Raw genomic sequence first — 24175 nt, 5'->3', positions numbered from 1 at the left:
TCCCAAGTGTCGGTCTTTTTAGGTAACTGTTAGGAGCTTTGGGATCCTCATCTGAATACAAAAAGACAGTGTCTAAAAATTATGAAAGATGCAAAAACACAGCATGTTGGTTTCATGAACTGTTTTATGCTGTAGTTATTCAGAAAGTCAAGGTGATGGTTTGTTCTTGACTTACACTTAGTGAAGGAGAATTTTAAATCAATACTTTAATGCAGCCTACGGTTACCTGGAATACACTCCCAGCACATGCATAAAAGAAAAGCACTTTGTTTGTGTGTGTGAAGGAGGTGGAGGGCTGGGAGGAGGTTGTGGGTTGAAGAGTTCGAATATCAATTTTACAGCATCTCTTTATGACTGTAATTGCTTTTATGGGGTTTAGCAACTCCCAGTTGGATCAGCTTAAATTTAATTTGCATTAGAATTGCAAAATTTGGTAAGGGAAACCAAATCCCTGTGGATCATAAAAAATTGGATGCTAGGGAGTTAATATGTCTTATGAAATACAGTGTGAAACAACCACATTTTGAGACAAAGCTGGGTATCATGGTCCATGACCTGAAGGAACTGCCATCTTCTTTCCACATATTTTCTTTTCATGTCAAATGGCTGAGAACTGTGGTCTTTTCCCTTGCCATTAAAAAAAAAATTAAAATGTTTAAAATTTTTAATCTTGGGTAATTGTAGACTGACATGCCGTTGTAAGGCATAATAGAGAGATCTTGCTTACCTTTTACCCAGTTTCCTCCCATGGGGTTATCATGCAAAACTATAGTACACACCACAACCAAGAGAGATTGACAGAGCTACAGTCAAGATGCAGAACATTTCTATCACCACCTGATCCTTCATGCTGCCTTTTATAGCCACATCTACTTCCCTCCTACACTCTGTCTCCTCTTTAAACTTCTGATAACTACTAATCTGCTCTCCATCTCTATAGTTTTATCATTTCAAGAATGTTATATAAATGGAATCAGTATGTAAGTTTTTGGGATTGGCTTCCCCCACCCCCCGCCAAAGTATTATTATCTGATGATTTATCCAAATGATGGCATGTATCCAAGATCCATGTGTTTTCATTACAGAACACCATTCCATACACATACACTACAGTTTGTTTTCTCATTTACCCAGTGATGGGTATCTAGGTTGTTTCCAGTTTGGGGCGATTATGAATAAAGCTGCTATAAACATTCATGTATAGGTTTTTGTGTGAGCATAGTCTTCATTTCTCTGGGATAAATGCCTAGGAGTGCAATTGCTGGGTTGTGTAGTAATTGCATGTTTAGCTCTTTAAGAAACTGCCAATCTGCTTTCCAGAGTGGGTGTACCATTTTATATTTCTACCACAGTCAGTGAGTGATCCAGTTTCTCCACATCTTTGCTAACATTTAGTGTCACGATTTTTTATTGTAGCCATTCTGGTAGGTATGGAGTGATACCTCACTGTGATTTTAATTGCAATGCCCTGATTGCTAATCAGGTTGAACATCTTTTCATGTGCTTATTGCCCTAGTAAAATGTCTCTTCATATCTTTTGCCAATTTTCTAATTGGATTGTTTATTTTTTTACTGTTGAATTCTGAGAGTTGTTTTTATGTTTTAGGTACTAGTCCTTTGTTGCATATGTGGTCTGCAAATATGGGTTTATAGCTTTCTTTCTTCTTCTTTTTTTCATTTTTGTACTGTGTGTGGCTGCTGTTGGTATCAGGGTAATACTAGCTTTATAAAATGAGTTGGGAAATGTTCCTTGCTCTGCTCCTTTCTGGAAGAGGTTACACAGAATTAGTGTTAATTTTTTAAATGTTTGGTAAAATTCTCCAGTGAAGCCATCTGGCCTGGAGATTTCTTTTTTGAGAGTTTTAAAATTATGAGTTCAATTTCTTTAATGGTTATAAGGATATTCAAGTGATCCATTTCATACTGGGTGAGTTATGGTAGTTTGTGGGTTCTTTTTTTTTGAATTGGTTCATTTTATCTAAGTTTTCAAATTTATGTGTATAAGCTGTTCTAGTAATCCCTATTGTCTTTTTGATGTCTTTAGGATCTGTAGTGATATCCCCTTGTTGACCTAAAAAGAAGTAAACCAAGGCAATCTCAAAATTGTCAAAAAAGATGAGTTTATTTGGGAATAACAGGACTTGTAATTCGGGGCACACAAACTATTAAATTACAGGTGAGTCCATTGAGGGTTTGGGGTCGGTTGTATTTATGGGCAGAGAATATGAGGAGGAGAGAGTTCAGTGAGAGTCTGTGAAAATCAAAAACAAATGGAGACCAGATTTGAAAATTCCCCAAGTAGGCAAAACCAGTCCAGTCATACAAATAAAGCTTAATTCAGCTTATTTTGTGAGATCAACCCAACCTGGGTCATTTCTTGCTCATGTCTCTGGAAATCATAAGCAAAAATTTCCCAAGGTTGATATGAGGTAACCTTGACCAACTCCCTGGCATTTAAGAACATTCCAACATTATCAGTTTTCTATAAATCAAGCATTTGTGGAAAATCAGTCTCTCAGTCCCTAAGTTTTGTTTTTTTGAGGGCATATTGTGAGATTTCCTATTTATATCTTCTAGGTCCTTAATTAATTAATTTGTAGATTTATTCATTTTAGAAAGAGAGAGAGAGTGCACGCGCACAAGCCGGGGGAGGGGCAGAAGGAGAGAAACTCAAGCAGACTCCGGGGCAGAACGCAGAGCCCAGGCACAGCCAGGGTTCGATCTCACGATCTTGAGATCACGACATGAGCTGAAGTCAAGAAACTGATGCCTCAACTGACTGAGCCACCCAGGTGCCCCAAAACTTATCACAGTTTACTGATGTTGTCCTTTTGCTAGTTTGAGTGAGGTATAGAAACTTTACTAGACTTTATATCCCTTTACTCTCCTTGTTTAGAAACACTAGACAATGTTATATTTTTGCTTCAAACTTCAAACATAATTCAGAAAACCCAAGAGAAGGAAAATCCGTTGTATTGGCTTATATGTTTTCTTTCTTTCTTCCTGATATTACAAGAATAATTTTTAATTGTTTTCTTTCTTTTTAGAGAATTTTTTTAAGCCATTCTTTTAGGGTAGGTTTGCTGGCAACAAATTCTGGTTTTCTTCATCTGAAAACATCTTGCTTTCCTTTCACTTTTAGAGGGTATTTTCACTGGATATAGAATTCTGGATCAGCAGTTCTTTTTTTTTTCTAGCATGTAAAAAATATTATTCCACTGCCTTCTGACTTTATGTTGTTGTTGTTGTTTTTTTTCCAATGAAGAATCCATTCTCATTCAAATTGTTTACCCTTATAGGTAAGGTGGCATTTTTCTCTCACTTTTAAAATACACTTTATTTTTAAGATCAGTTTTAGGGCGGTGTCTGGGTGGCTCAGTCCGTTAAGCATCTGCCTTCGGCTCAGGTCATGATCCGAGGGTCCTGGGATCGAGCCCCATATCGGGCTCCCTACTCTGAGGGAAACCTGCTTTTCCCTCTCCCACTCCCCCTGCTTCTGTTCCCTCTCTCGCTGAATCTCTCTCTGTCAAATAAATAAATAAAAATCTTAAAAAAAAAAGATCAGTTTTAGGTTCACAGCAAAACTGAGCAAAGAGTGTAGGGACACTTGATCTCCTGGGTGTCTCAGTTGGTTAAGCATCTGATTCTTGATTTTGGCTCAGGTCATGATCTCAGGGTCCTGAGATGGAGCTCCACGTTGGCTCCATGCTCAGCAGAGAGTCTGCTTCTCTCTCTCTGACCCTCCCCCTGCTTGTGCTCTCTTTCAAGTAAGTAAAAAATCTTAAAAAAAAAAAAAAGGTACAGAGGTCCCATATACTCCTTATTCCCATATACCCCGTACTTAGAGACAGAGCCTCCCTCAGTTTCAGTATTCTGCATCAGAGTAGTACACGTGTGATTATCTCTTGCTGTTTTTAAAAGTTTTCCTTTGTCTTTAATTTTCAGAAGTTTGACTATGATGTGTGTTGCTGTGTATTTCTTTGGTTTATACTGTTTGGAATTCTCTCAGCTTCATGAATCTGTTGGTTTATGTCTTTTGTCAAATTTGGGAAATTTTCAGGTGTTATTTCTTCAAGGCCTTTTTCAGTCCCACCAGGTTTCTCCTCTTTCTGGGACCCTGATAACAAAAATGTTAGAACTTTTGTGATTATCTCATAATCAGGATCTATACACTTTTGATTTCAGTGTATTTTCTCTCTGTTGTTCAGAATGAATAATTTCTATTGTCTTACGTTCTAGTTCACTGATTCAGTTTCCTCTGTTCTGCTGTTGAATCCACCCACTGAGCTTTTTATTTATTATTATTTTTAAATTCTCAACTTTTCAACATTCCTCTGGCTATTTGGGGTCTTTTCTGGTTCCATACCAATTTTAGGATTATTTGTTCCATTTCTTTGAAAAAAGTGGATGGTATTTTGATAGGGATTGCATTGAATGTGTAGATTGCTCTAGGTAGCATTGACATTTTCACAATATTTGTTCTTCCAATCCATGAGCATGGAACGTTTTTCCATTTCTTTGTGTCTTCCTTAATTTCTTTCATGAGTATTTTATAGTTTTCTGAGTACAGATTCTTTGCCTCTTTGGTTAGATTTATTCCTAGGTATCTTATGATTTTGGGTGCAATTGTAAATGGGATTGATTCCTTAATTTCTCTTTCTTCTGTCTTGTTGTTGGTGTATACAAATGCAACTGATTTCTGAGCATTGATGGAATATTATGCAGCCATAAAAAAAGAAATATTGCCATTTGCAATGACATGGATGGAACTGGAGGGTATTATGCTGAGCGAAATAAGTCCATCAGAGAAAGACATGTTTCATATCATCTCACCGATATGAGGGATTCTTAATCTCAGGAAACTGAGGGTTGCTGGAGTGTTGGGGGGTGGGAGGGATGGGGTAGCTGGGTTATAGACATTGGGGAGGGTATGTGCTATGGTGAGTGCTCTGAATTGTGTAAGACTGTTGAATCGCAGACCTGTATCTCTGAAACAAATAATATATTATATGTTAAAAAAGAGAGAGAGAGAAGATAGTGGGAAGGGAAAAACGAAAGGGGGGAAATCGGAGGGGGAGACGAACCATGAGGGACTATGGGGACTCTGAAAAACAAACTGAGGGTTCTAGAAGGGAGGGGCGTAGGGGAATGGGTTAGCCTGGTAATGGGTATTAAAGAGGGCACATATTGAATGGAGCACTAGGTGTTATATGCAAACAATGGGACACTACATCAAAAACTAATGATGTAATGTATGGTGATTAACATAACATAATAAAATTTAAAAAAAATTCTAAACTTTTCGTTTGATTTTTCTTTATATTGTGCATTTCTTTCATGAGACTTTTTTGATTTCTATGCTGAGATTTTCTCTTTTTAAAATTTGTGTCAAGTCTGTTCATAATCGCTTGTAGAAAATTTCTGCAATGACTGCTTTACCTCATTGATCATCAGGGAACTGCAAACCCAAACCACAATGAGATATCACCTCATACCGGTTGGGATGGCTGAAATCAAAAAAGAGAAGAAATAAATGTTGGTGAGGATGTAAAGTAAAAGGAACTCTCATGCACTGCTGGTGGGGATGTACTTGGTAAAGTAAAAGTTTTTACAATGACTGTTTTGTCAGGTAATTCTATTTTCTCTGAACTTTTTTTTTTCCTTTCAGTTTGAGATCTTCCTGATTCTTGGTACGATGAGTGATTTTTGATGGAAACTTGGACATTTTGGGTGTTAATGCTATAAGACTCTGGATTTTATTTAAACCCGTTCTAGTTGGCGTTGTCTAATTCCAGTCCAGCAAGGGAAGGGGACACTACCTTGTTACTGCCAGGTGGATATGGAAGTTCTGGCTCCTTACTAGGCCTTCAGTGAGATCTCACTCATGGAAGGGCTACTTGCTAAGCCAAGGGAGGTTGGCTGCTAGGTATCGGAGGAGTCCATTAAAACAACAAGCCAAATAAAATAACAGTCAAACCTTTAATCATTTACTGTGATAGTCTAAGCAAAAGTCTAAACTGGTAAGATAGTTGGCTCCCCCCTTTTCTGCTTTACCCCATGGAATGGGGAGCCAGTTGAGGGCCAGGCCAGATCAGTACAGATTTGGGGGTCTGCATATAATCTCAGAAGAAAAGGCTACTACTATTTTAAGGATCCAAGGGTCAGGAGGAAGGAGGGGGGAAAAGAATTAAGGGTAGAAAAGTACTGTGTCCTGAGTCAGAGTAGAGGAAATGTCCTCAGGTTCCCTAAGGAAGAAAACTTCCAATTGGAGGCACCTGGGCTAAGGGTGCAGCAAAGCGTAAGAACAAGACCAGTCAGGTGGGCCCGAGTCCTTGACTCCCTTTAGAGTCTGCAGTGCATTGACTGTGCACCAAGTTTGGTGTGGGGGAGGGCAGCTTTCCCTGCTGAGGCCTGCCAGGTAAGGCATTGATAATTTCCCATGATCAGGTCTGAAAAAGCGCAATAAGACTTTGGCCAGGAGAGAACCCTCAGTGCCATTCTAATGCTCTCTAGGTAGCTTCAATCGACACCATAGGGTGGGTGGCTGTGTGGAGGGTGTCCTCATTATCTCCGCTTGGTGGTGGAAGTCCTGACTCTTCGCTGGGCATCCGCTGGTAACCACCCCAGCGGGGAAGAGGAAGGGGGCTTCATGACTGCTGGGCTGGGGTGGAAGTGCAGATCCCCCATGCCTTCTCCACTGACACCGTGAGCATGGAAGCTGAGCTTCCTTTGCCGGCCTGGGTAGGGGTAGGGCACAGCATTTTCTGTTGTGTTTGGCTGGAGAAGAGCAGCTATTGTCTATAAATTTTCTGCCTAGCTAGGTGACCCTTTCCTGATTCTTTGACTAGAAAGGGCAGACTTTGGGGCTTTTTAGTCTGTGCTTGTTGATGTTTCCTAGTTGCTGACTTCTTCACTTTTATGGCTGGGATATACGAGGCAGAAAATAAGCCCAGGGATCTCATCAGTGTGTTGTTTCTTGGGTCCTGAGGTTCCTAGCCAATCTACCTTCTTCTCCCCACCTTCTAGAGCTTTCTTAGGTTTGTTTTAAATATGTTCAGGGTTTTTAATTGTAATTAGTGGAAGAAATAGGGAAAAGTAGTATACTGCATTATTGCACAAGTGAAAGTCCCTTTCCTTGTATTTTTAAAATGTAAATTTGAACAAATTACAAAATATTTAAAATAGAATGGAAATACTTATGGGAAAGACAACTATCCTTTGTCCAGCTCCTGCCCATCTCCAGTATTGTCTCTCAGAGATAAACACTTTAATTGTTTGTTTCTAATGTTTTTGGGTTCATCTTTATATAGGTAAATAATGGGCTTAGTCTATTACTTTTCAATTTGTCATCCCTAAACATCATCCTGCTATGTTATAACATAATTTAATTTGCTTCCACTGTATCTTCTTTTTGTCTTCTCTTCATTTTGTTGTCGTATGTCACTGATCCTAGTTCTGCCACGGGTCACCTTGGTGACTTCAAATTATTCTCATACTTCTGTTACTGTATCTACCATGGACAGTATTTCCTGTCTTTCCACGTTGTAAAAAGAATTATTAGCTCTCCCTTCCTTTACTTTACTCTTTTCTCCTCACTCCATCTTACAACCTCTGACAATTACACATTCATTTTAACTTTTTCCCTGCCTCAATTTTACATACAGTTTTATTTTAAAGATTTATTTATTTATTTATTTTGAGATTGAGAGAGAGAGAGAGAGAGAGAGAGAGAATGCACAAACGGGGAGAGGGGCAGAGGGAGAGAGAGAATCTCAAGCAGACTCCTTGCTGAGCACAGAGCTCTACACGGGGCTTGATCTCACGACCCTGAGATCATGACCTAAGCCAAAATCAAGAGTCAGTTGCTTAACTGACTGAGCCACCCAGGCGCCCCCATAGAGTTTTGTTTTAAAACAATCTCAGTGTACTCAGTTTATATACTACCACTTTATATATGTTAAATTGTATATTAGTCAAGATCCAGACAAGAACAGAAATCACACTTGATAGCTAAACAGAGAGAATTTGAAGAATTGTTAACTGAGTATAAATTTGTTAACCAGGTAACCGAAAGGGTAAAAAGTGAATTCTAGAGGCACCTGGGTGGCTCAGTCGGTTAAGCATTGGACTCTTGATCTGGCCTCAGGCCATGATCTCGGGGTCATGGGACTTATCCCCGTGTTGGACTCCATGCTCAGTGGGAAGTCTGCTTGAGATTCTCTCTCCCTCTTCCTCTGTGGCCCCCCCTGTCTCTCTCTCCAAAATAAAGAAATAAATCTTTCACAAAAAGTTAATTCTAGTCATCAAGGAGGTGACAACTGTAGGAAGCAGCCGCTCGTAGGATTGAGAGAACAAAGACATTAGAATTACAGAAACTTAGGAACTCAGAGGACAGGTCCTGCAAAACTGAAACTCAGACTTCAGCTGCTCAGCGGTGCTGATGCTTTGTGGTGGAGGGGGTGGGTGAGCTGAGAGGCTGGTTCTGTAAATGTCAGCAAGACTGCGAAGCATTGGCTGCAGCCATGGGAAGCAACTGCCGCTTCCAAGGTGAAGAAGCATTAATGGCGTGATGCTCACGGGAACGGGAAACAGGAAGAAGCACGTCTCTCTTCCTCCTCCTGCCTCGTAGTCTCCCCCTACTGCCTCCAGGAATCAGCTGAAAAAAGCAGATGTGTGGTCTTCAGAGTCCCAGATCCAGTGTCACAAAGCAGAGTACGGAGCGTGGTTTGGAGCCAAGAGACAGTAACTTAACAACCAGCACTAGATGTACTTGGTAATTATTTTAGTATTGTTTGATAGAAGTTTTTCACAAAGACTGGGATTTTCCTTTCTTTTCTATAGGTTCATCTTTCCTTTAAAGTATTTATTCATTTCAGAGACTGTGGGTATAAAATACTGGAACTGCTCTATTTATAAGCAGACTCCATTTACTTCAAACCATACTCAGCTATTAGAAGAATTTTCAATTTCACTTGTTAGCGGCAGCCTGAAGGGAGTCAGGAGAGGTATAAAGCAGGACTGAGTGACTTGAGGGAGGACAGGATCCAGTATATCAAAAATATATATTCATTACTTCTCAGTTTGGCCCTCAATGTCATTTGGTAGGTTTCCTTGGGCCATTGATTGTTTACCTGTGCTCTAGGGAATGTTAAATTCTTTTAATATAAGCATGTATTCCAGTGTTGGCAGAAGTTCTGTGTCTTAGGAGCACTCGAGACAGTGGTAATGAATCATGCTGCCTCCCAGTAATTTTTTTCAAAGATGAGGCATGGAAGACAGCCCTAGCTAAACCCTGCGCTGCTCTCTTTTTCTTTCTTTTTTTTTAATTCCATCATCTGTGGAAACGGAAGAGGAGATGAAATGTGAGCTACGAATAAAAAAGACCTCAGCAAATAAGCTTTCTTCTTTCCTCAATGGCCAAGAAAATAGGAAATGAGGGCAATTTGTTTCATTTTGAATTTTTTATCTTATCTTTTAGAGCAAATAAATGGCCTCACCCCAAAGGATACATTCTCCATGTATTTGATGAAATTAGATAAAGAATAATAAACGGCCCAGGTGAACCTAAAGAGAGTTCACACAACACTGCTGATCTAACATCCATGGTGGAAAGTAAAATCCATCGACAATTTAGAACTTCATTAAGTAATGGCATAATATGTAGGGAGGCTCTTTTGACTTCTAGGTGTAGGAATCCCTCTAGCTATCTCAAGAAATGGGGAGATATTTTAATTATATGTATATAATTATTTGTAGTTATATAAATTTGTATTTATATAGAAATTATATAAATTTACATACATTTATATAAATATAAATATTACGTATATATAGCAACAAAAAGATCAAGGATCTCACAGAATTTCTTGAAATAGTATAAAACTTGGGCGCCTGGGTGGCTCAGTCATTAAGCGTCTGCCTTCGGCTCAGGTCATGATCCCAGGGTCCTGGGATTGAGTCCCACATCGGGCTCCCTGCTCAGCGGGAAGCCTGCTTCTCCCTCTCCCACTCCCCCTGCTTGTGTTCCTGCTCTCACTGTCTCTGTCAAATAAATAAATAAAATCTTAAAAAAAAAAAAAGAAAGAAATAGTATAAAACTTGACACTTTTTGAGCACCTCAGGTGCATCAGGTCCTGGACAAATTTACATCCATTAACTCACTCAGCCCTCCTAAAAGAGAACAAAACAAAATGAGATAGAATGATTATCCTCATTTCCTGAAGGCTAGAGATGTGACTTGACCACGGTCATGCAACAGTACCCTGTAGAGGCAATACAGGATTTGTGATTCCAATGCCTGTTCTTCTCAATTGCCCCCCAATACTTCTTTTTTTTTTAAAGATTTTATTTATTTATTTGACAGAGAGATAGAGAGCACAAGTAGGCAGAGGAGCAGGCAGAGGGAGAGGAAGAAGCAGGCTCCCCGCCAAGCAGGGAGCCCGATATGGGACTCGATCCCAGGACCCTGGGATCATGACCTGAGCCGAAGGCAGACGCTTAATGGACTGAGCCACCCAGGCGCCCAGCCCCACAGTACTTCTTAGAGTCACCTAGACTAATAACAGCTACAAGACCAGTGAATCCTCTTGCTTCCAATATTTAAGATAATTGTGATCATTTAGCTGAGTGTAAATGAATTATATATACACACATGAAAACCACTACACATCTTTATAAGAATTACAAACTTTAAATGATAATCAAAACTCTATTCTTTTTGAGCTTACAATCTTATCCAATTAAAGCTAAATCATTACAAGTTATTAAATATGACATTAATATAAAAATAATTTTATGCTATTTTACTTTTATTTGGAGTAATTCATATTGTTTATATAAAGGAAGATAATCCTATAACAGCTCTTATGTAATACATACTGTATTTGGAAAATGACATTTTAGTTTTGATTATGATGATTTGAGATTCTTGCTGAGAAGGTTGCCTAAGGTCACAGAACTACTCAGAGCTAGAAATACAGCACAGGAATCTCTATTTCTAGTCCAGTGATCTACTTAGTTAAAGTAGGGCTCATGTTGTTCATAAAGCGATGTCATTTGTCACAGGTAAATCTGGTTAAGTAAGAAGAGAGTAAGAATTAGATGTTGGGGTAAACAATCATTTATGTCATAAATGAGAACTTATTTTTTTGAACTGATTTTATAGTATCATCTATCCATTTCTTAGAGGAAAGGTTTTATAGATATAGGAAAAGTATATAACTATTCTTATTATCATTTGCCCTTGTTGAGATGCAGAAGTTGTATTCAGAGTTCATTTTGTAAAGACCAAGGATGTTTTGTAGGATTAGATGCCAAAGAATTGAAGATTATTAATTTACAGATCTCCATGCTAATGAGTAACCGCTGTAATATATGGTGTTGCTTTATATTTTATTAATCAGGGTGTTCAACATTGGTACTTTAATTCAGAAACTGTCTTTTTTCAGAATTTTTAAAATGATTTATAGGGATTATAATGCCCTCTAAAATTTTCTGTTCTCACTCCGTATACTTAAACCAGAAAATAACTCTCTAATCAATACCTCTTGTTCCTAATTGGCCCTCATTTATTAAGTCTGTAAAAACAATCCTGAAAAATCACTATTTTTAGTTTTTCTCTTGGCCCTTACTATTAAGTTATAATAAAAACTCAATGTAGTCTTATCTGTTTTGTTTGTTTTTCTTACTTGTGTTTCTACATACAATCTTTTGGAGTTTTTAAATGCCAAATATTCATTGAGTACTAGAACATTTAATAATGCCTGGTGAGTATTTTAACACGGTATTGAGCACCTCATAAAGCCTCAATAAAAGATCATTTTATTATTCTTAAAGCCATTAGTAGCATGAACAATGCAATAGAACTATAGATCAAAGACTCTGTCCTCAAGAACAGATCTTGAAATTCAGTAGTGGAGGAGATACGGCATTTAGAAGGGAGGTAACACACAAGCTGTGTCCTGGTGTAGCTCATCTCTGATGCCCTTGCTTACTTTCCCTTTACTTGCTGTCCCCTTACTTGATAATCTAACTTGAAACTGAAAACTGAAAACAATGGGGAAAGTGCCTGTGTCAGTGTCAGCTCATGCCACAATTCCTGGCGCCTGGGCAAATTCTCAATCACAGACTTTAACCGAGAAAACTTTGGAGATCTTTGGGGCAGTGAATATTATTCCTTGGAGAGTTGGTCAGATTTTTTGGTAAATTTCAGGAAGGGGTCCCTGGAGCCCTGAGGCCATTCGGAGATGGACTGTAGTTGTGCATCCCGAGAAACACTCAGGATAGCAGGAGGCGACAGCCACTTGCTAGCATATGGGGTTACTCTAAAATTTCCTTAGATCCTTTTGTGTCACCCAATCCTAACAATATTTAATCAATACTCACTGAGTGGCCAATACTATACTAGGTATTTGGTTAAGATATGCATCCTAAGGTTCTTGTCCTGAGTGGCTTACAGTTCCAAAGGAGTGGGTTTTAAACTATGTTTATTGCACTTTATGGTTCTACGGAGAACCCCAGAGCCACCATAGGGTTGCTACAATTTTAGAAGTGTAGCTGGCACATAACAGATGCCCACTAACTGCAGGCTTGTGGGTTTATGATTCAACGAAGAAACTTCCCTTTTGTTTGCTTTATATACTTGAGAATTATCTGTCTACCTAGACTTCCAGGAAGAATTTTATTTGGAAAAAGAAAAAGATCTACTGCTGAATAAAGTTTAAAAAAATGAATGGTCTCACGACGTATCTCATATTTCAAGATCATATTAAATATTCACATATTCATTCCATCAAGGCTATTCAATTTTATATTATAAAGTCCTACTTTTGATTAAATGACTGTCTAGAAAAAATAAAAACATTTTGACAAATATGTATTATGTACTGAATATTAGAATGGCCCAATTATAGATAATAGTTACAAATGGTTATAGCCTCCAACATTATGAAACATTTGTATGTGTTAAGCATATATCAGCCTGTCCCAGCGTTACAAAGGCTAACATTTATTGCATGACCAGTACTAATATAAAATTATTTTATATATTTTATATCATTGAATTTTTTTTTTTTTTTTTTTTTAGAAAACTTGTTATTGAAGCATAGTTGACACTTGGTGTTATTTTAGTTTCAGGTGTACAATTTTGTCATTTAATCTTCCTAACCGCATTATGAGGTAGGTACTATTATTATCCTATTTTACAAATGAGGTAATAGTGAAGACCAGAAATATTATTTAACATGCCCCAAATCATATAGTAGGGAAGTGGCAGAGCTGACACAAAAATAATCTGTTTGCCAGAGCCATTAGGTATTATCCCAATTTTATAAATCAGAAAATTAAGGTACAAAATATTAAAACTTTTGTCTTAGGTTATACAACTATTAACAGTCATGCTAGAATTTCATGTCATCTGACCTCAAAGCCCAGTGGTCAAGAACTACCATAATAATTGGAAATAATTCAGACTTAGCAAAAGATAAATTGGTTGTTTCTGACAGTTACATAAAATGAATATGTCATCGTGAAGTTTAGACACATGTAAAACGGTTTTAAAGAGCTTGAGAGACTTAGCAGATAGCATTTGATGGCCTTTAATGTTATCTAAGGAAAGATTTTATCAGTCTAGAGAGACATTTAGTATCTTCTTGTCAGATATGCCTACCCTAAGTATTTAATATTTTTCATATTATAAAAGATACTTTTAAGAATTCCAGTTCCTGAATATTTATTGCAAGTATATAGAAATACAATAGATTCTTTATATATTGGTCATATAACCTGAAATCTTGCTAACCTTACGTATTAGTGCTAGAATCTTCTATGTAGATTCCATGTCTTATCTATTTCTTCTTGGGTGAGAGTGGGTAAGTTGTATTTTTCAAAGAAATTGTCAATTTATCCAAGTTGTCAAGTTCATGAGTATGAATTCACTCAGAGTTACATAAATTATCTACTGCTATGTAACAAATTACCACAAACTCAGTGACTTAAAAGGCACATTTATTATCTCACAGTTTCTGAGGATCGGGAGTTTGGGTCTTTTGCAGGGTCCTCTGCTTAAGGTCTTACAAGGCTGTTGTCTAGGTGTAGACCAGGGCTGGGTTCTCATCAGAGACTTGGCCAGGGAAGGATTTGCATCCAAGCTTTATCAGGTTGTTGGCAGAATTCACTTGTAGTTGTAGGATTCATGGCAGCTTGTTTCTTAAAAGCCAGCAATGAAGAAAGAGACACTCCAGCAAGATAGTCATGATAATCATGCACATCCCATTGCCTCCACTACATTCCATTGGTTAAAAGTACATCACATGTCCTGTTGACACTAAAGGGGAGGGGATTATACAAAGTCATGAACACCAAGATGTGGGGACCAAGGGGGGACATCTTAACATCTGTCCACAACAATATTCCCCTATTTATTTTTTACTATCTGTAGAATTTATAGTGATGTTGCAACTGAGTCCAGGCTTGCTCTGCTTGTGGCATGATAGGCCAACGAGTTGAGAGGCAAGATGTTCGGGTACAGAAAGTGACTTTATTTGGAAAACCAGCAAACCAAGGAGGTGGCGGACTAATTTCCTAAGAACTACCACCCTCCCCTGCCTGCCAGCATGAAATTCGAGCTTCCTTTATGTTAGCAAAAGGCGGAAGTGAAAAGGGGTTGGAGTCAAAAGGTGACTGACATCTGTAGACATGTGAGGGTCTACATCTGAGGGTCGTGTAACTTCTCTGTCCTTGGTCAGTTGATCTTTGTGTACAGGAGTCTGGTCATGTCATTCCTGTAGATCTTCAACATAGCCATTTCTCTACATATTTCCTTATCTCCTTGGATGAGCAGGATTTTGGGTAAAAAGCAGTTTTTCCAAATCTTAGCTGTAACATGCCTATGTGCAGGGCTAAGCAGAAGTTTCTAAGCTGTAAGTCATAGCAGGAAGGGAAATAGAAGCAGTATATAGTAGACATGCTAAGTTTCTCCCTCTTCTATTGTCAACTCCCTCATTTCAGAAACTGTTGATTTGTGCCTTCTCACTTTTTTTCCAGTCTGGCTAGGGTTTTATTAATTTTATTGGTCTTCCCAATCAGCTCTGGTATCATAGATGTTCCCTATTGTTTTTGTTTTCCATTTAATCAATTGATGCTTGGATTTTATTGTTTTCTTTTTATATTTACTTTGGATTTCATTAGATCTTTTATTTTTCTAATTTCTTAACGTGAATGCTGTAGTCATTGCTTTGAAACCTTTATTATTTTTTAATTTAGGCATTTAGTACTATAAGCTCCTGCCTAAATTCTTCTTCTATGTCATCTCACAGATTTGTTATATAGTATACATCTTCTTACCCTTTTCTGTCTCAAAAATAGTCTGTATCGCATCCTTAGTATTGTATCGACCTCACCTCAGTCCTACCTTCCCAAGTACGTCATGGCTGCCACCCCCTAATGGCAAACGTTTTGAAGGTTAACATCCATTTTTATTTCCTATATTAGTCAGCATTCTCTAAAGAAACAGAAGGAGTAAGACCTGTATAGACCCATATATACACAAACACAGAACGAATATATGTATACATCCTACTAAAGCAATCCTAATAGAACCAGTAGGATGATTCTATGTAAAAATCCTATAAAATCCTATAAATCCTAAACGTCCTATAGCTAGAGAATGCAAACAACTCTGAGTTTATGCCTGTGTATGATCAGGACATTGTTCTAGAACAATTTATTGAATTTACCGGTGACCAGGTTGATATAAACATCAAATTACATGTACATATTCACATATTCACTGTGTATTTTAACTATGGCTTCATCAAATATTTATTAATATTGAATTTGTTTTATTTCACATAATATTAACTGTTCAGGATTGGATGACCAATAACGCCAGTGTAATGGAGTCTCCATATGAAATTCCCCAGGATACAATGTCATTCCCTAAAAGGTTACTGGAAATACATATGCATTATAACATTATAACATTTATAGAAACAGAAATATTTGTAAGTACGAGTCATGAATATGTTCATGTGGGACAGTTGACCGTGTTTTATCTTATAAGATAGGAGGATGTCTGCTATTGTCTAACAAGGTAGCTTGCTCATTTAAGGTCCTGGGTGTCTACTTTTTCACTTTTTATTATTTTAACGATTTTATTTATTTATTTGACACAGAGAGAGACACCGTGAGAGAGGGGAACATAAGCAGAGGGAGTGGGAGAGGGAGAAGCAGGCTTTCCATGGATCAGGGAGCCTGATGCGGGGCTCGATCCCAGGACCCTGGGATCATGACCTGAGCCGAAGGCAGATGCTTAACGACTGAGCCACCCAGGCACCCCTACTTTTTTCACTTTTTGATAGAGCCTCTGCTACGCTCCTACTCTTTCTGCCCCTTCCCCATTCCTAGAACCCTGAAGAAGTTAACTGCTTATAAACAAATGTTCTTGTCTCTCTGTTAACAGTGCTCTTGCCCAATAGACTTGATACCCAGGACTCCTGCTATTGCCAAACAGGTTTTCTCACTTTTCAGGCTTGAAGCTGAGGCCCTCCTTAGTAAAATCAACCAAAATATTTTTGTCATTATTGATTTGTTTCAAGGATTTAATTTGATTAAACTTTTATTTAACATCTTCTCTATGCCAGGCACTCTGCAAGATGCTGGGGATTAAGTTAACAAGACAAGGGTAATTTTTAGAATGAATATGAAATCTATATCAAAATTATGTAGAAATATATTAACAGAATTACATCTACATCGAGAGCAAGAAAATCCTGAAAATAATTAAGTAATCACAACTTTTGTGTTAGAGAATGAAACCAGCGTTGTTGTTTTTATACATTTTTAAACATTAATATCATTGATTCCTTAAAAGAAGGCATACACTGGAGAGAGACCATGCTGCCCTGTGTGCCTACAATGTCTAAGGTCCTTTTCTGAGAGGTTTCTATGTTCACAGCCTCATTTCATGAAGAAAACAAAACAAAACAAAACAAAACAAAACCACCAGCCAACTCATCAGACCATCATGCTTTTGTGTCACTTGACTCCTGCTACAATGGGTCAGGTAACTTCGTTGAAAGGATTAACCTGTGAAGCAATATGGAGAGTGAAAGCCCTGGCCATTAGCCTATGGAATGGCCTGTTACCAAACTGCCCAATAAGGGTGGTCAGTATTAGGTGGTGACTAGCTCTCTTTCGAGAAAAACTTAAGAGAGCAGAAGCCAAGAGACCCATGTGAGGCATCAGAAGTCATAGGACTGTAAAAGCCTTAAGACAGGTACCCTGAGGCAAGAAAGGCCAAGTGGAGAAACTATGGGTAGACAGAAATAGTAGAAGCAGAGATTAAGATCAACCCAATCACAAGTTGGGATAGAGTGCTTGTCACAGGAAGCAACAAAAATTTACTACTGAACGGAATTCTGCAGGTTTTCCTGTTGGTTGTAAGGGCTGCTGTTAGTCCTCGAAGGATATTGTATGTCCAGAATGAACTACGGTTCCAGCTGCCTGCTTGAGTAGTTGCTGAGGTACAACTTCTCGGTCCTTCCTCCCCTTGTGTATCTTTTAGCCAACACCAACTAAGATAACTTGAAAATGTCATGGTTTTTGAAACCCAAATAAGATTGACCACTAAGAGCATCTATATGTTGCAAATAAATCATATAAAACAAATATGTCTGACAGTAGTTAGCCATGGTATTTGTCTGTTGAACTGAAGCTATCCATTTATTTCAGATTACCTCTAATCCAAAGGAAAATAAAAGTAGTGCATATTCTCCAACTCACATTGTTAGAATTCAAATAACTGAAAATGAATTAAGAAAGTGAAAGGATGGGGCGCCTGGGTAGCTCAGTCATTAAGTGTCTCCTTTGGCTCAGGTCATGGTCCCAGGGTCCTGGGATTGAGCTCCACATTGCAGAGGGGGGGGGGGTGGTCCCTGCTCAGCAGGGGGCCTGCTTCTCCCTCTCCCACTCCCCCTGCTTGTGTTCCCTCTCTCGCTGTTTCTCTCTCTGTCAAATAAATAAGTAAAATCTTAAAAAGAAAAAGAAAGTGAAAGGATATTATCTGAATTCATTCAATTCTGATTTTCAATAAAACCATTCAATTTGTCTGTTTTATGGTCCCTACTTGATAAAAAAGTATAAGTGACATCGAATGGCAAATTTGGCAGTAAATCAGGCAGCTTACGGAGGTAACAGTTAAACCAAATTTATGGAATCTTCTTCATCCTTTTTTCAACTATTCTAAATCTAGTATTTTTTAAGCTTTAGATTTTTCTGCTTTTCTTTTAAAAGAACCTACCTACAGCAAACACACTTGGGAGCTCAATAAATAATATGTAGCAAAGTCTAAAGAGGCTTATTCACAAAGAGGGGGCCCAAATCCCCCAGCTTTAGAATTATTCTTTATTTTTATGTAGTTTCTGAGACCCTTAGGGTCTTTCCCCTTCCTTTTCCCACAGTCTCCCTACTTAGCATTCACAGAAGCTACCTCTCCTCCAGGCTAGATTAATTTCAACATAAAAAAAATTTCTCTCACTTTTTTTTGGCAGGGTGGGGGAGTGAGGAAAGGGAGTTAAACTTGGAAGCGTGTCCTTGTCACTAATGTACTTTATTTCCAGAGAGCACTGGCCAAATTATTTTCTGTTGCCAAAAACAATTTTAAAATAATTGCACTTTATGATCTTGACAATTTATTTCTGCATGCACCATCTTTGAGGATTCTTGTATTGAAATAATAGTACTGACATGATCTTTTCCATTAATAAAGGCAGATTCACAAAATATTGTTGTTTATTCACTGGTTTACATACTTACTATTGCAGTGCAACCATGTAGCAGTTTCAGAGTACATGGTAGCAACCAAGAGTGCTGTACACAAACAAGACTTGAGGGAACCACAAAGAATCATTGTTCCAAACATAAAGCCATGCTTTCATGAAGGTTAAACCACACAGTTCATTCAAATTTTCCTATTCCTTTCTCTCCCCGTATTATATCAGATTGTGTTTATTTTGCAATAGGGTCAAAGGGACAAGCAGAAGAAGACAATGGGTTGTTTTGCTGGAATAAGCCTGGCAGGTTCTAAATTGAGTGTGTGTTACATTTGCTTATTTAAAAATGAGCACAGAGAAATACAAGAAGATAAGAAATGAATCAGCCAATATCCTTCCCTCTCTATCTGAAAATGTAAAGCAGGATAAGGTTCTTTTCTATTTTGCTACTAACAAAATGTGAGAGTAGTACTAGCAAATAGAGGCTTTTTAATTTTATTTTTTATTTTTTGTGATCTTTTTTTCTTATGGATCTATTATTTATTCTAGCTCTTCCACTTACTGTGCGACTCTAGGCAATTTACTTAAACTCTGTGATTCAGTTTCCCCCTTTGCAAAGTGGGGACAATAATATTAAATTTAGTTACTCATAGGGTGATTCTGGAAATGGGGTTAACACTGGTAAGGGTTAGCTCTTTCCCGTTCTTGACTCCTCCTTCTCTTCTTTTTCTTCATTCTATTTGTATTTCATCCTTATAGACTAAGCAAGAGTTACCACTTCCTGTGCATTGTGCTTAAATATGTGCTTCCCAAGATGACTTTTGAGGGAATGTACATGGTGCATTAATGCACCAAGGATGAGAACATCTATTCTGCTTTCAATGCATTGCCTTACGCTGCTCAATGACCTGATGGCTTTCTTAATAGCATTTTCTTTTTTCTAGCTTACTTTATTGTAAGAATATAGTATATAATACATATAAAGTATGTGTTAATTGACAAGGTTATTGATAAGGCTTTCTGTCAGTAGTAGGCTATTAGTTAAGTTTTGGGGGAATTAAAAGCTCTATGTGCATTTTTTGTTGTGTGGGGTGTTGGCACCCCTAACCCTCACGTTGTTCAAGGGTCAAATGTACTCTCCTTAAATACTTATTGAGTCTGGGAAAAGAATTTGGATTCTTTTGTTGAACTTCAGGGTTGTGTTTATCATAGGTAACATAGAACACCAAACCCCTTGAAATTGAATTATTAAGTATAGAGAATTTTTAAGAATGACCTTTAGGCTAACTGGGTAGGGTTAGAAACAGAGAAATCAGTATCTCATAAAAAGTGGATGCAAATATCAGGAAATGAGTCTGGAAATATGTGAGGATGTTGCCAAAATAATGTCAAGAAATAAGATGAGGCGAGTCAGTCAAAACAAATAAATAAAAGCAAAATACAAAACCCTCTGGAAGTCACTGATATTCATTCCCAATGGCTAGATTGAAGTCAATATGTTTGCGACCTAAGCTACAAAAAGGAAAGTTTACCTATGATATGTCTTCTCCCACTTAATTTTGGCTTATAGATTAAGCTTCATGCATCTAGTCTTCCCATATTTACAAGGATCTGTCAGAGTCTTTTTAAAAGATTCCTTCAAACGTCCAACTAAGGAGATAGGAGTCTATAATTCCAAGGTGTCTTTTTTTTTTTTTAAGATTTTATTTATTTGAGAGAGAGAGAGAATGAGAGATAGAAAGCACGAGAGGGAAGAGGGTCAGAGGGAGAGGCAGACTCCCTGCTGAGCAGGGAGCCTGATATGGGACTCGATCCCGGGACTCCAGGATCATGACCCGAGCCGAAGGCAGTCGCTTAACCAACTGAGCCACCCAGGCGCCCCCAAGGTGTCTTTTAATAAGTTGTAAGTCCTTAAACATCTGGCTATTTGTAAAATTGATTAGAAATTTTTTGTATTTCTGTAATTTCACCTTTTAATTCTTCCAAAACTGTTGAATGAATACTCTCTGGTTCCAACATAGAAACACCTTATTCATTCATTCATTCATTCATTCATTCATTCATTCATTCATTCATAGTATAATGGGGATAATAAAGTATTTAGCAGTTAGGAGAGAAGCTGGTATATGGAAGGGGATTGTAATGGATAACCAGAGAAAATTGCGATAAAGAGAGTTCAAAAGGGTGGCTTAAGAAATAGTTACGCAGATCCTGACTTTCAGGACAGGTGGTATATTGTGCCCTAAGTGGGTTATTTACCCTTTCAGAACTTTATTTACTTGTAAAGTGGGGATTGTAAAAACAATTATTTCATAGATTTGGAGGATTAAATAAGATAGTTTAGGTGAAAAAAGTTATGAAACTATTAAGTACTATACAGATATTAGAAGTTATTTTAATGTATAATTACAATATTTATTCTAGTTCTTTTGACTTGTCTGTGTCAAACTTAGTTCAGTAAAGGTTAGCAGAATTAATATAATCTGTCATGTGTCTCATTTTTTTTCACAAGGGCATAATTTGCACTGTAATCATCAAATAGTGGGGGATATCTGAATAAAAAAAAAAGACCTGTTTAAAATGTCTATCTCTAAGTTTTAGTCTAGTCTGTTCTGGTATGTACTTATCCCTGGTGAATATGCAGTTGTCACTCTGGGCACATGCATGCATGTACGTGTGTGTGTGTTAAGCAAGGTATATGTTCCTTTTTTTCTGGGTATGAACTTATGAATTGGGTGATTCCTCTTCTGCCTTGGGAAAGATGGAAAAAATCCATCTTTTTTTAATTAAAATTTTTTTAAATTCAAGTATAGTTGACGCACAGTGTTATATTAGTTTCAGGGATACAACAGTGCTTCAACTTCTCTCTACGTTTTTTATGCTCTCTACAAGTTAGCTTCCACCTGTCACCATACAACACTATTTCCTTATGATGTGCCTTTTATTTCCTTGACTTATTCATTCCATAACTGGAGGCCTGCATCTCCCTCTCCCCTTCACCCATTTTGCCCATTCCTTACCTCCACCCCTCTGGCAACCATCAGTTTGTTCTCTGTATTTATAGGTTTAATTCTGCTAAGAAATCCATCTTCTTAAAGGTACTTAAAATTTTCATTCTAAAGCAAACATAAGCAGGCAAAGTTAAGCTTTCTTTCAGACTTGAAATACATATGCCTGTAACTAGTTCATTAATTAGAATGGGGGTCTTACACCAACTCATGAAGATCATGGGCTCAAATAATCTCTTCTGTTTGTTCAAGACGAATGATGGTGATGATGCTGATTTTTACCCACCCCAGCACTGTAGAAACCCAAGAGTATGTGACTCTTGTAATTCCTATATATAACCGTATACTATAGAGTTATATCTTAGTTTGGGTTCCCCAGGAAGCAGGGCTTGAGACAAAGACTTGTTTTCAAACACTTTATTGAGGAATATGAGCCTAGGGAGCAAAGATGCGTGATAGGTGAGATAGAGCAGGAAAGGAGGGGGAAATATGTGAGGGATGCAAAAATGAGAATGTATTGTTCAGTAGATAACTCTACAGACAACTAGCTGCTCAATCATTTTAGCCACGTAAAGTGTGTCTTAGGACTGTCGTTCTGTGATAAGGACCTATTCGACCTGCTGTTGGTCAAAAATTTGGCCTTGCTCTTCTGAGTAGCACACGCATGGATGCCAAGCATGCTTCTGTTTCAGCCCACATGGTGGCATCAATGGAGAACACCTGGGCAGAAGGCAAGAGGCCCCTGGGACTGGTCTGAGGCAAGGCACTGTCAAGGGCCACATGCACTGAAGTGTTTGAAGGTACATGCACTGATTGCCTCACCCATGGATGGAATAAAAGAGAAGTGAGGTGAGGAGAATCTGAGAGGGTGCATAAGACATATCCAATACACCATGTGTATGTGTGTGTGTATACATGCAAATAATCTGTGTATTTTTTTTCCCAATATCAAGAGTCACATGCTCTACTCACCCAGCTAGGTGCGCCCTGGATAACTAAAATTTTACTGTTGAAATAAATATTATTTCTGGGAAGGATTTATAGTGAAGAGATGTTTTATATGCATGTATTTAGAACTGTGATGCTCTCCACAACATGGATAGCATTCTAGGTATTCTAAAACGTTTACCTACCCATTTTAATAGATTTTGCAGAGGAAATACAATATTCATGGGTGCCATTTTATGTTTTCCTTTTCTTCTTGAAAATTAAGAAAAATAGTAATGATTGAAAAAAGAGTGGCATTGAGGGAATTGCCTTAATTTTTAAGTTACCAGACAGTTTAACATGTGCTGGTAGGCCCACCCTGAGAGGGAAAACATGATATAATATTTAAAAGCTGTCATATAGTGTGAAAAAGAACATCTTCTTTGGCATTAAAGAAGTAACATTATCCTTTACTGACTTTTTATTAACATTCAATTTAATGGCAGAGAGAGAGATTTCTGTTTTCCTAGATGACCCGATACTTTCAGGTATAATGTCATAACCTGGGGCCAATGTTTGGGCTCCATTGCTTGCTTGTCTAGGTTTGGACAAGATGGGCTGGTAATAGCAACTAGTCACCTGCATTTTAATATGATTTCTTACTGTACTTCTAGTTATCATGGCCATATATTGACGCAACTTAAAATTTTTCCAGATGAACGTGTTGCGTTGCAAACCTTTGGTGACTAGGTAAGTTTCAGTAACCTTTGTTTTTTAGGAATAACAATTTCAAATAGCATCAAAAGTTGTATTGAAAAGGCTTTCTATTGGGTGAATTTTACCGAGAAAATCCTGGTTTGTTTGATATTACTTATCTGAAGAAGTTATTTCCCAGGAGAGTGGGCTCTAGAGAAGAAGGCAAAGTTTGTCTTGGCATCGATGTCTTCTTTCAGTGTCAAAGTCAAATACCTAATGATGTAATTTACGGGTAGTGGTTACATTTTGAACAGAAGAAAGTATTTTCCTAGCCAGAAGAATATAGTGTATTGTGACGACCTACTTACTACCATAATCTCTGACTCAAACTACTTCCCTATGACACTGGCACACAGGTTTCCAGTGAGGTTAAATTAAGTTACATCCACCTGTTTATTTTCCATTATAAACTTTTTTCTTAAGTTGTAAATAATTTCCAGATGTTTTACCCTCTCATACAACTGTATGACATATTTGCATCTGCCACAGCTACTGACAGACACACATTGAAAGAAGGCTAACTTACTTGCTTTATTATAATTATTACATGCATTTTAAATGATAAAAATGATCTTACAGAAAATTTAGGAATAGAAAAAAGACTTAAAAATCATCTATAAGCCTGCAACACTGATAAAATCACTGTTACTCTTGTGGCTATTTCCTTCCAGTTATTTTCCCTGTATATATATATATATACAGGGAAAATAACTG

General features: G+C 37.7%; 1 protein-coding gene across 1 annotated transcript in view; it reads left to right on the top strand.

Moving 5' to 3' along the window:
- The first annotated feature begins 8661 nt into the window (after positions 1–8661).
- The window catches only part of LGSN (lengsin, lens protein with glutamine synthetase domain), a 72767-nt gene continuing 57253 nt past the window's right edge, over positions 8662–24175 (top strand). The window contains exon 1 of the mRNA XM_073905263.1: positions 8662–8773. Within this exon, the coding sequence (XP_073761364.1) occupies positions 8765–8773 (9 nt within the window). The 5' untranslated portion in view covers positions 8662–8764. The remainder of the gene's footprint in view (positions 8774–24175) is intronic.

The sequence above is a fragment of the Callorhinus ursinus genome, unplaced genomic scaffold (genome assembly GCF_003265705.2).
Source record: "Callorhinus ursinus isolate GAN/ISIS: 27379988/994484 unplaced genomic scaffold, GSC_fseal_2.0 scaffold22, whole genome shotgun sequence".
Taxonomy (NCBI): domain Eukaryota; kingdom Metazoa; phylum Chordata; class Mammalia; order Carnivora; family Otariidae; genus Callorhinus; species Callorhinus ursinus.
The sequence above is the reverse complement of the archived record's forward strand: the minus strand, read 5'-3'. Positions and strand labels throughout refer to the sequence as shown.